The sequence below is a fragment of the Teleopsis dalmanni genome, chromosome 2, assembly GCF_002237135.1.
Source record: "Teleopsis dalmanni isolate 2A chromosome 2, ASM223713v2, whole genome shotgun sequence".
NCBI classification, from domain to species: Eukaryota; Metazoa; Arthropoda; class Insecta; order Diptera; family Diopsidae; genus Teleopsis; species Teleopsis dalmanni.
This window is the reverse complement of record NC_051847.1, coordinates 74,550,170-74,564,167: the sequence shown is the minus strand read 5'-3', so window position 1 is coordinate 74,564,167 and position 13,998 is coordinate 74,550,170. Positions and strand designations below refer to the sequence as shown.

Sequence of the window (13,998 nt, the reverse complement as noted above, 5' to 3'; positions counted from 1 at the left end):
TTCTACAACAAAAATATTCATTAAACACATAAAAATATTTCAAATATTTTATATTAATTTTAATTTAAAAAAAATTTATTGCAACTATTTAACTTTATACTAATTACACACTTAAGGACGCGCTTATATACATTTTTTGAAATATTTTAATTAAGTTTAAAGGTTATTTCCATTTGCATAATTTAAAAAGTAAAACTAAATATTAAAAAAAAAATTAATATAATATTAAATAAAATAAAATAATATAAAATTAATTAAAAAATAAAATAAAAGAAAATAAAATAAAATGAAATAAATTAAAATAAAAAGAATTAAAATAAAATAAAATAAAAATAAAATACAATAAAATAAAATAGGAAAAATGATGCATTAAAAATTTTTATTTAAACTGTATCTTTATTCTATAAATATAGTATGAATATAAATCATACTTAATAAACCATATTATAATTAAACATTTTAAGAACATAATACTATGCGTTATAATATTAATTAATATGATAAATATACAATTATAAATACAATTATAAATTTTAATTATAATTATATATATAATTATAAAATAATTAAATACGAATTAAGAAAAATAGAGATTATAATATGTATATACTTTCATATATTCTTATATATATGAAATTAAAGCGGTTCCAAAGTAATGAATATATCTCAAATAAAAAAAAAATTAAAAACGATCACTGTTAAAGTGCCACAGGGAAGAATATTTGCATCTCTTCTCTCTTTTATGCATATAAGATTATTTAAAAACGATCACTGTTAAAGTGCCACAGGGAAGAATATTTGGATCTCTTCTCTCTTTTATGCATATAAGATTATTTCCTTAAAAAGGCTTATACTACTGTTTCATTCTTATATTAAACGATTAACGATAATGGTTAAGATTGATGGCATAATACTCTAAACAAATAAATGGTCAATTCGACTATATACTACATAGATATAACAAAATCTATACTAATGAAAAATACAACATAAATAAGCGAAATATCTAAGTATTACACTATGCATATTATTTAAAGTTCTGCTGTAAAGAACCATTACCAAGACCAGTGAAGTTTGTTCAATATAAATTTCCAAAATATTGGTAATAATAATATTTGTCACATTCTCGTAACTCGGAATTTTTTAATCTCAAGACAAAAATGATACCAACAACAACTAACAATAGCCGTAATTTTTTCTTTCAGAGTTAGAAAAAAACAGCATTAACTTTGGTTGAAACAAATTGGCATCACTTTTAAAATATGTTAAATCCTTATTTTTGACATATGTCTTTTGTTGTGTTGTAATATTTATGAAACATAAATATTATTAAAATTAAAAATTAATTAATATAAATAATGGAAAACAAAATGAATAATAAAAGAGCAATGGAAAGCAGTTTTTATCTTATTGTTTTGATATATTGCAATTTGTTATTATTTTTGTTAGTCATTTTAAGGGATGAGTAGATAATTGCAACATATTTAAATACTCATTTACAATAGACAGATTTTTGAATTTGGTTGCACTAAAACTTAAGACATAAAAATAAAACCTAACTCTGAAGTATTTAAGAGCATTGTTGTTGCTTTACATGTTTTCTTCCTTAAGCTGCGAGTATTTTTTTGCTACTCTGAAAGAAAAAATTACGGCTAATATATTAAGCTTTTGAAAGAAGCACTCAAAAAGAATGTTTCTACATTATAATATAATACCAAATACCAATTACACCAATTATAATGTAATACCAAATTGCTATTACTATATAGGTCTAAATAAACTATTTCATTAAGAGTATAGACACGTCAATAATACCTGTTCTAACCGTTTCCATTCATAGGTACGTCCGGCCTTGTGGCTACAGTTGTCATTGCGGTGAAGCATTTTAATTACATGAATCATTTGAAAATTATTTCCTTTAGTTTTTATTTAATATAAGGGTGCCAAATTTAAGGCTTTCAAAGAAGACATAAAAACTTATGTATGGATTTTTTATTATTGAAGTGAAACAATAATAAAATTCATGACTCAACTAAAATACAACTGGTTGTGATAGTAATATTGTCAAACTAAAGATCTTTGAAGATCATCAGCTCGATCAATTAAAAAATTTATCTAAACAGAAGTGGTCAGAATTGAAAAATAAAAGTGAAATATTCCATCAAGATAATGACAGATCCTACACAAATTTGGCAACTATTATGGTTTGTATGGAATATATCCTCCATACTCTAGATCTGCTACCTACTGCTAACTAAAATGCATCTAAACAGAAGAGGTCAGAATTGAACAATAAAAGTGATTCCATCAAGATAATGACAGATCCCACACAAGTTTAGTAATTATTATGGTTTCTATAGAATATATCCTCTATACTCTAGATCTGCTACTAACTAACCTACTGCTAACTAATTATTCCGGTCTCTACAAAATATTTGTAAGGTAAAATCTTTGCTTTTCAGACAAGGATTTCAAAAATCATCTGAATCAGTTTTTTTGCTAACAAAGAACAAAATTTTTATGAGGGTGATATCATGCTACTGCCAGAAAGATGGGATAATACAGAAAGTTTCTCTTTAGGGCTTTGAAAAGTATTTTCTTTTTTTGATTTATTTACAAACCTTGTGTGTATTATTTAGTCAACTAAATGTAACTTTACCAAATATTCATATGGGCATATTAAAGGATTAATCTTTTATTTTGATAATTTTATTATGAATAAGATCATATGATTTAATATATAACATTGATTTAAGGTCATTATATTGCATATACATACTAAAATCAGTAATAGTCGGCTTCTGAGAATTAATTATTATGCTCTTATATTTCCGATCCAAATCCTTGCAAAACGGTACGAATATCTCGTGTTCAGAACAAGTTTGAAAAAAGTAAATTTCTTCAGGTCACTATATAACTAAGAGGATCATTAACCCTAATTTAAACAATAGCTGAGTTTGATGAGGCCATCGATAAAAAAACTTATTTTCAACAAATTTTACAAATTCTAACAATTTTATTCCTTTTCTTTACAAAAAAAAAAATATATATATAGACAAAGAACATGACAACTTACCGTTTCTTGTGGCATTGTGTTGCAACTACGCAACGGTAATTTATACCTCAAAGGCCCCTCGTGATCTCTGCAATGAAAGATATGAAAAAATAACAAAATTATAAACTCATATCTGTAAATCAGCAATTATGGGTAATAAATTTTCGTGGGTGTCAACATAAATTTCAATAGCAAATTGCCTTAAAAATGTTTATTTCATAGTTGCAATTTTTATTGAATCCAAAAATAATAGAAAATAACAACAAAATCAAAAATAAATTGTAACTCACCTGTATTCTGTTAGGCATGTGGAATTCTTCGACAAGCCTTTCGGATAGACCATGCCATTAAATAGGCCACTCTCATGACTTGGTGGCGCATCTTTGATTGTGATCAGCATTGCACCTGAGAGGCATTTTATTCGTACTGTTGGTTCGATGGCAGGCTTTGTAGATGGAGGCGGTGCATCAACATCAGACTCTACGAGTGCTTCTTCTATAAAAAAAAATTTTAAAAAAATATTTAATTATTTAATAAATTTTATACATTTTTCAAACTAATAATTTTTTTTGTGGACCAGTATATATTATAGAAAAAATTCTTAAGTGTGACAAATGACAATAACTGCTTTATAATTATAAAATTTTTTTTTATGCTGCAATAATTTTAATAATGTAAAAATTTATATTAATTATGTTACTTGGGTTGTGGGCTGCAAAATATTTCTCCATAATTAAACAATTTCTGGAGAGCTTTAAGTTTTGTCTTATCAATCAGAAATATAATGTTTACAACAAAACAATTATATTCGATACACAAACAAATGATAAACAAATTATCTATAAATTTCCTTGGACTGATAAAAACTATGGAAAATGTTTTTACTTTGACACCCACTTGTGAGTTGCAATATCTGAACTTGTATCAAATACAAGGTAAGATATGTAAAATAACAAAGATAGTGAAATGTTCAGTGTAGAAAATATTTAAAAGCTCTTAACAGAGAATGCATTTCTGCACTAAATGCAGTCTTTCAATCGCACAACACAATTCCGCAGTTATTCTCAATATGTTCAAAATAAAGTAAGTCTTTAATTTTTTAAAGAAATTTTTAGCATTTCTTATATGTAAATACATTTTTGTTTTTTTTTTTAGTATAAAAAATTTTATTTTGCTTTTTGCCATAACCCAAATTGGTTACGGTAACGCTCAAATTAGTGGAAAGGGCGCTTGTCCTACTAATATTCAAGTTATGGAAAACTTCGATTTAAAACAAGTAAGTCTTATGTAGTATGTAAGTATTAGTGTTAATTATGTGGAATATTAGTTTAAAAAAGCAAAAACGGTGAACGATCGTAACTTTTTACGGCCTTAACTTGGACTTCTATTAAGTCCAATAGATATTACTATAACAATAAAGCCAGCATTAAATATTTTGAACTGCTTCCATATTGAGCATAAACTCCGTATAACAAAATATAAAAGTACTTCATTCTCTCCACCATATATGTATATATACCTATGTATTCTATATATTATGTATATATAATATGTATATATATATATTCTATATATTATGAATATATAGTATGTATATTATAGTTCTGTTAGTCATTGAAGATATTTCGTTCACTTCTGCTTAGGAAGAAGCTATCATGTAGTTTTGTAGCATTTTCTATTTCTCATACCTTATAGTTAAAAATATTTATTTTTACTGTATTCTTAATGTATAACCAATCCACCCAAAATTTCACCTAAATGTTTATTAGGTATGAGGACTTAAATTCTATAAACGTATGTGACAACTGAATTTGGAAAAAGAGACAGTGCTAGGGTTATATCAAAATTAATTAAAAACTAGACAAGATAGATTACTTTGCTGAGGGAGCTGAAAATAATTTCATAGGAACTTTTATTGTAGCTTAATAATGGTAATGTAGCGAGAGTGACAGGTCTAAGCCAACGAAAATTGTAGAAAACAACACAATAAAGAGGACCATAGAAACTGACAGACGAGAGTTGAAGACAGTTTCAATTATCGTTTTGTTTTTATTTTATTTTTTTTTTTTAGTTTTTTCTTATTTTCTTACATCCTTTTTATATTTGACATAACTTTTTTTTTTGTTTGCTGTCCTAGTGTGGTGGAGTGTAGTTATAAACTCACCCAATTGCCAGCGAACATACCGAGCTTGCCACCTTGCCAATCGAGAACAATGCTTATTACACATACAATTAGGACACGTAACATCTTTCTCTCTCTCTCTCTCTTATTCTTATCTCCCAGTGGAACATAGGGACTCTAGGACACGTAACATAATTTAATATAAATAGCACATTTAATTAAGACCTCAGATCGTTGTTCGAAATTATGGTTTGTCAAAATAGCCAATAAACTATTCGATACCTATTAATTAATGTACCAAATTTGTTTTGAATTTCGTTTACTCGAAACACTATTTTTTCGCTTCATTATCTATTGAGAAGAACTGAAAGTATTTAAACTCTAAATATTATCGTTGACGTGCCATAAAAATTAAACTGCCCACATTCTAATATAATATCTTTCAAGGTATAGCTACTGTTCTTATAATACTTCCTAGATATTGTACCCTACAACACCCCTTAATTACGGAACTGGCCTTATAAGACAATATCAATTTAAATAAATAATTATAACTAAATTTTTTCTTCAATTTTAATATTCTTACACTATTAAAATACTTTACATATTTTTTGACTTATATTTCTCACATAGTATCTTGGCATTTGGTTTGAGCAATTTAAGTTCCCGTACTTCGCTGAGTTGGGCGGTAAATGTATAACTGCAAATTATACACTTAATGATAATGGTGAAGTTAATGTGATCAATACTCAAATTAATAAATAGTATGTATAAAACTATATATATTTATTTTTAAATTGTTATCATATGCTATTATATTTATTCATTTGATTGTCAGTACCGGAATTATAAATTTTATAAGTGGTTATGCCACAATCACTGATGGTGCTAAACTGAAAGTAACATTTCCCTTTGGTCGTAATGCAACCAGCAATTATTGGATATTAGACACAGATTACAACACTTACACTGTCGTATATTCTTGCTATGAAGCAAAACCAGATACTCACTCCAGTAAGTAGATATTACATATATTTCAAGATATGATAAGAATAATATGCACTTGTGACATTTAAAAGTCGTAAGTATTTATTAATGGTTATAATAAATATTTTCTTATAAACTTATATGAAAAATAGCAACTACTTGGATTTTAACACGTGAACGTAAGCCGGCTGAGGAGACTATATTGAAAGCTAGAAATATACTGGAGTCGAATAATATTGATACAGCACAACTTGAGGAAACAGATCAAAATGATTGTGGAAATTAAAAGTCAAATTCTTCAAACATTGTAACGCGTTTATATTTATATTTTATAAATATGTTTATACTTATAAAGTATATAATCAGTATTATACTTAAAAAATATATTTCTGAGACAAACTAAAACTCATATATCTACTGTATATGAAAAATATATTCTAATTTTAAAACTATAGAAAATGAGGACAATATTGAATAAAATATAAAAAATAAAAGTGAAACTTTATTCCCGATGTTATTTGAATATGTATATTATTTTCAGAACTAATGTCTTTTCCTGAATTAAACCTGTTTTGATATTATAATATTATATACATGATATACTATACCATGGGTGTGATAACGTCGAATGCCTGTTTGAACAACTAATCCGGGATCAAAATTTCGTTCAATTAGGACAATCATTCAGACTCCAAAATTAAAATTAAAAACAAATAGCAAATATTGAAAGACAAATTCATAATCAGACTGATAACTGACAGACGGACATAATTAAATTAAATACTTAATTACAGATATAACTACATATACGATTTGTATTAATTTTAAAAAGTAGCTCTGGTTTGTAACCTAAAACTAAATTTAAGATTAAAATTTAATAAATTTCATCTTCACTGAATCTTAAAAACTAATTTTATAAAATTAGTTTAATTTTAGACAAAAATTTTTTTGTGTTATCTGTTTCGACTTTATAGATGTTACCAAAGACTACTAATGATGGATATTTGGTGATATTCAAATATAATAAAAATTATTTTGGTTCTATAATAAGAAATCTTTTTCGAGTATATAGTTGTTTCCAAGGGCCACTGATTCATATTATAGTATTAATTAAATCGTATTATGAAATATTTAAACATTTTTAGATCCAAAAAACTTTTATGAATTGATTTTATCATACTTGCTTGGGATTTCGTGGTATCCGAGACAGCTAAAGGATCAAATCACTTGGTAAAAGTTTATTGTATATAAAAATGTTCTCACTATTACCATTCTTTTAATATTTCATTATATGATTTACTTAATTCTATAATATATACATACAAAACATTTCATATTTACATATTATTGTTTTAAGAACCTTTTTTTTATATAAAATAGTTGCATATAAAGTATTTAGCAAAAAAAAAATTTTAATTTAAGTTTAGTACATTTTAATCATGTGTTAAAATTTATGATATCATATTTGCTCAGATTTACCTAACATGTCACACCTATAAATAAAATTTTATAGATCATAAAATTCTGCTTACATTAGATTTTTGTGTCCAATAACCACATAAAAGCATAAAATCATCTTAAAAAGCATAAATTATAAGTATATTATCATAATAGGCTATAAATTATAAATAAGTTCTTAACATATTAAATAACTTCGCTACCAGCGATGCACTTTTCAGGAAGCAAGTATAAAAACTTTGAAATCACGACAAGACATTAAAAGAAGAAAACATCTCAGTTCAACATGGAATGAGCCATGAAAAAAATAAAAAATTTACAAAAGACCCGCATGAGAATCGGAAAATACAACTTTTATAACGTGAAACATGCAACTGTGGGACTGAACAGCATGCCAAATAATGTTAATGACATTGAAAGACACAACGAAAAACAAAATAAATAAATTAAAAATGCGAGAGTTTGGTGACAGAAGCCACACGGGGTTACCAAAAGTGCAGCCACTGCTGGGTGCTGTAATAAACTCGAGAAGATAACCATAAAGATTAAAAAGAAAATACTAACCAATAAGATATGGGGTTTGAAGAAATCAGATTTTATCATAAAATATTTTGAAAATGATCTTGCCGAGATGCACACAGCACAGCACTTTATTCATACATGCATACTTGTAGATACACGTATCTGTTCCATTATAAATTTTTACGACTGCACTAAAATAAAGTAGAAAAAAAATATGTACTTGCATACATACAAGTTTTATGGTTGAAAAAAAAAAATCATAATCAACTAACTAAAGATTGTACCATTAAAGTTCCTTGAACTTCGCAAAGAGCCAAGAACCTTTTGCATTTTAGTTGCAATGATGCACAGAAGAGCATGAAAAATGCATGCAACAATCGCAAATGCAGTTTCTGTGTCTTAGTTGCCTTAAAGTTGCTTGTATCGCAGACAACAAAACTTGCAATTAAGTTTACTGCAGTTGTTGTCATTTAAAAACATTTGTCTTCCGAGCATTTGCCTTTATTTAACATGTACTTGAACCGCAAATGATTTTTCTACATTTTTAGCTACTTCATCTTGCCTATTTTTTACATTTGCACTCTACTTTGTTTAAGGTTTTCTTCTGAGATATTAAATAATGCGCCCATCTATCTTTTTATTTCATAAGATTGCAATGCAAAACCTTAAAACAAAGTAAGCATTATATATATATATATCTATATTAGTATATTTATTTTAATTATTTAACAGTAGGATATTCAGGATCGGTGCGTTCAGGATTAGATTTCTTAATCCCCTCAATATATAGTCTGCAGATAATATAACACTATATCAAACACTTTCAAATACTTCACTGCCTATCAACTCAAAAAGTGCATTATGCGTGCACTTTGTTATTGTAATCATCTAACAATTAGTGCACATCATATGTAAAATTTTATAATATTTGCTGTTAAATAATAAATTGTATCTACTTTATTTTAGAAATTGTAACTAATTTTCATAACTGATTTCGATTTCCTCTTATTTTGGAATATATATATTCATATAATGTTATATATGTTATATATATTCATATATATCTATTATATATATATTCATATATATATTCATATATATATTCATATATATATTCATATATATATTCATATATATATTCATATATATATTCATATATATAACATATATACACTTTATATTGCTTTACTAGCCAATCAGTTTAAAACTATATCTCCTACTCAATGAAACAATTGAGTAGGTCAAGCATTATATTATATAGAGCCGTTATCATAAATTGAAATATACAATATCAACTCAACAATGTCACTTCTGGACAACTAGCAGAAGTTATGTGGGCAATAACAATTTTATCACTATAGTAACCCTGATCACACATTTCAAAATATTACAGTTGACAACTTAAGACTACCAGATAAGTGACATGTTATGGCTAAATTGGAGCCATGTTATACAGATCACTTTCAAATTAAATTTGAAGTTACTGTTGTTTTCGACATAACTTAAAAAATTGAGAATAGAAAAAAGAGATAAATATTTATATAAATTTGGTTCCGGTGATGAGCTTTGTGTGCCTTATCACATTGGTCAAAACAGTTTTGCATAGTAATAAATGTTAGAACTTGCTCCCAATTTGATGGTCAATTTACAGGCCATCAATGGTGAAAAATTGACGATATAAAAAACATAAAGTTATGGTTTTTGAAACCTAACTTGTGTGGATGTGAAAATAAAGCTTTTCAAAGTGTTAATCTAAATAAATATATAAACCGTTACTAGTTTCTTTCGCAACCCCAAATGTCGTGACCTTTCTGACAATTTATATTTGCTTTGATAGTTACCATTGGTAAAGCAGTAACTAATTACGTATTTCCTGGAACATAATGTTGCAGCTAAGTTTCATCCATAGTTACATATCGTATATAGAAACTATTCTTATTGCTCTGAGTTATGTATAAAGTCTGCTCTTAATCACTAACATTTTGCTGACTTTAATCGACTTTGAGCAAATGTGATAATCATTAGTAATAACTTTATTTTTGTAACAAATTTTTGTTGAGTGGTTACCTAAAACATACCTATATCTTGGTGTAATCCTCGTACTTTTTCTAATTTCCTGAATAATGAATAATGCATTAATTAAATATTAATATTTTGGTCTAAATAATAATTCGTAAGGTTACTTGTGTATTAGGTATATATTATAGCAATTAAGATTTTGATACCCTTTAACACAAAGACCTATAAATAGGGTAGTATTGCATATTTCTCATTCTTATATATTCTATGCTATGACATAGATACTTGATATGTTAAATTTAAATATTTACAAACATTATAGAACAATTTAAGAATTGAACTTAATTGAACAATATCTCGTTGAAGATATATACCAAGGAAGACATGTGATATCCACTTTTTTAATAATGTGGAGTAATAATAAAAATAAGTTCGGTTATGTATGGTATATAAAATAACCTATAAAAAGTAGAAATGAGACCAATTGTAATCATTTAGTGATTATTTTTCAATATCAGTTTATACTCGTATATGTTACTTAAATAAATTGAATTGGCAGTAATGTAGTCGAGCCTTAAGCAAAACATCAAATACTTATTCCATCAACTCATTAAATTTAATCAAAAATGTAAAATTCAATTAAAAAAGTTTTCCAGTTAAAACAAACAATAAGGAAGAACATTATTTCACTAATAAACGTTTATTTTATTTGTGTACTTACACCTTCACACATTCGTAACTATGAACTTAACTTAGGTACTTCAAAGTCAAACCCAGAGCAATGAACCCTTTAATATTTTGCAGCAAAGTGCATTGCCTTCCCATTCCAGCTAAGTTACTGAAGCACTTAGATGCTCAAGATCTTTAAGTTTTACAACTGCAACAACATAAGCAAACCACTTTTTTACATTGTTCTCTTCCTAAACAACATCTTAAGAGCAGAAAAAGCAGCTGGAATCAAAGAAGCAAGTCACAACAAAAGATACAGATGTTGCAACTGATGCAGAACACACTTAACGACCAGCAAATAAACCTTTGTCCTCAATAGTATAATTTATTATTATATCGCTTTTTATTATATATATAAATAAATTATGTATGAATTCAGTCAACTAACTGCAAATTTTTATTCTTTTTGTATTCTATCTGATTCCAAGTACTCTATCTATACCATTTACAAAAAAAAAACCTTATAACGGCAACCATTAATCTTTATGCAAGAAATAAAATATAACAATAAATTCTATTCTTTTTTGCAATACGTAGTTAGTGATAAAGTTTCTAATCCCTTTATATGATATTGTAATAATTCAGCTTAAAAAGTTACAGATTACATCTTAAGTATCTTTTTTAAATATGAATTGCAATTGAAGACATGTGATAAAATGACAATTTTTGAAGTTAAGACACACAATGTTATTTATGGAAATATTTCTTAAACTCATATCAAAGTGAGTTTATTTGACTTAAATAGATTTTAATATATTGCAATCAATATAATTATACTATAATATATGATATTTATTTCTATACATATGTACATCCATTATAAAAAGTTTATAGTTAATAAGACAACCACTTTGATCAACAACTTTTCAAATAGTATTTATATCTGAATACACTATCTGAGTTTTTTATCTAAGATAGATAAGAAAACATTTTATTTCTCAACTTATAGCATTTTTAATAGGTGCTGATTAAACATATTTGGAGCAAACCATAAAACTACTTCTACACCTATCCTTTCTTAATAGGCTAAAATGGGCCGGTTTTAAAATGCCCATTAGAGTTAAGTTAAGCATCATTAATTTTTTGATATTAGGTACTAAAGTGTCATTTACTATAGTATTAAATCGTCACTTAAGACTGTATTGTAAAATTGGTCTTAATCATATTTAACTCCAGTCTTCCAAACTGTATTCTAATAATTTAATATATACTGAACGTTTTTTAATGAACAATCGAACTATTTTACTCTTTAGAGATCAATTCCTATTTTCCATTATGGTTTCATCAGAATTTTTTTGATAAATTTCTACTTTTAGGTAACGGTAAGGACATGATGTATAAATACCGTCTACAAATACATAAGTGATGAATTTGGTAAAACTAGAAATTTCAACTTTCAGTGGATGACGGAGAAGTAAAAGGAAAAGCCTTTCCTTTCAATGACTATATGATAATATTCATAGAAGTAATAGTATCAACTTTGACCTTTAGAAGATTAATTGGTATTTCAAGAGATTCACAAATTAAGTTGAGAGTGTGATTACTTTCTCTTTATAATGTGTCATATATAAGCCGATGTCATTCACTGTTTCTCATTGAATATGAATATTCCCATTGATAATGAAATTTGCGTAATAATAAATAGAATTCTAGAAGAATAGACATTTTGCACTGATGTTTCTAGTATGAGGCCTTGTATTTGAATAAAAAACGAACTTAATTATTTTTTGGCAGTGAATAACTACTCTATGTCCTTGTCTAAGATGATATACCTACATATACGATAGTGATCACTGCCTCTTATAAACTGTCAAATATGGATTAGGCGATACTAAATCTTACATATTTTTATATTCATATTTATTTATTTTATTTATATATTTTTATAATTATTTTTTTTTATTTTATCTTTTTTTTTATTTTTGTTTTTAAAAATACATTTTTTTTATTGCATATTCTCTTACAATGACACTAACAATACATAATAACAATAATACAATACAAAATATTACAATTTTTAACTAAACATTGCATAATATAAAATGAAATAAGTAAATCAGTATATTACGGACCTCAGATTGGTGGATTGAATTTTATTGAAATGAGTGTGAGATGGATTATTAAAAAATCAATTAAAATTTATGAGATTACTGAAAATAAGAGAGAGGTATTAACTTGAATCTCTTAAATTTTAATTAATGGCTGGACGGTCACCTTTTTTTAGGCGGGAAGTAGTGGATTGAAAGGAGTTAACATGTTCTGTCAGCCTTTTATTGTGTTTTTTCTTATATTATCAAATTCGGCTTTATTATTATATTGAAGCTATTTGAACCAGTGCACTTAAGCACTTTTACTCCTTTCTTAACTCCTTTCTTAACTCGAGGTATTTTTAAAACCCCTCTTTACGCCTTGACTGGATTATTGTTTATCACTTCAGCAGACTAAGCAATAGTTGACCTCAGATCTGCATACCTCCCCAAGGAGCCTGTAACCATTCTGAGATTTGATAGCGCGGTGTTGGTAAATCATCAGTTTTCGCAAATAATTTCAGGGCTCTATCCTTTATGTATTTTTTGATGGTATCAATCTTGACGTACCTGAGGATGTCATTCGTACTAATCTACCATAGTACTTTGAAAAGTCTTCTCAGAGCCTTTAACTAAGGGAATTTTTAGATCTCGGCGCTCTTTGGATAGTTTCAATATTTGAAACATTAACATTACCGAATAGCTGCTGTTATACAAGAGTACTTTATACTCTAGGTATAGGGAGGATCTGTTACTAATGAGCCAATGCAACTTAGAGGCTTGGAACTTCATTTGTATTTTTTATTTTATTATAATTTTATTTATTAAATTTTTTTGTTATTTTAATATTATCTTTTTTTAAACTATTATTTCATTTTTTTTTCTTGTACTTAACTTGGTCATATTTGCACTAAATTATTTTATTTATACATCAAAAATTTGACACAAATATCTTTTTAAATTTTTGGTTTTTTGCAAAAGAGACCTTGACACTTAACTACTTTCCCAAATTCCGAATATCTATCAACATTATCACAATTTGTTTGCCCTAATTCTGCAAATAATACATTTTTTTTTTT

The 13,998-nt window shown here is 26.6% G+C and overlaps 2 protein-coding genes across 2 annotated transcripts; one reads left to right on the top strand and one right to left on the bottom strand.

Annotated features, from left to right (window-relative positions):
* Positions 1–2,635: 2,635 nt before the first annotated feature.
* LOC119674864 lies at positions 2,636–3,786 on the bottom strand. The gene is made up of 4 exons (XM_038086020.1): positions 3,756–3,786; positions 3,346–3,550; positions 3,077–3,143; positions 2,636–2,692 (listed from the first exon to the last, which is right to left on the bottom strand). Exons 1-4 carry the CDS (start codon positions 3,784–3,786, stop codon positions 2,636–2,638), a joined length of 360 nt encoding a protein of 119 aa, XP_037941948.1.
* Positions 3,787–4,067: 281 nt separating this feature from the next.
* Positions 4,068–6,504, top strand: LOC119684759 (apolipoprotein D-like). The gene is made up of 5 exons (XM_038098873.1): positions 4,068–4,138; positions 4,211–4,331; positions 5,811–5,941; positions 6,016–6,191; positions 6,317–6,504. The coding sequence occupies exons 1-5, from the start codon at positions 4,125–4,127 to the stop codon at positions 6,448–6,450; spliced, it is 576 nt and encodes a 191-aa protein (XP_037954801.1). The 5' UTR covers positions 4,068–4,124; the 3' UTR covers positions 6,451–6,504.
* The last annotated feature ends 7,494 nt before the right edge of the window (positions 6,505–13,998 follow it).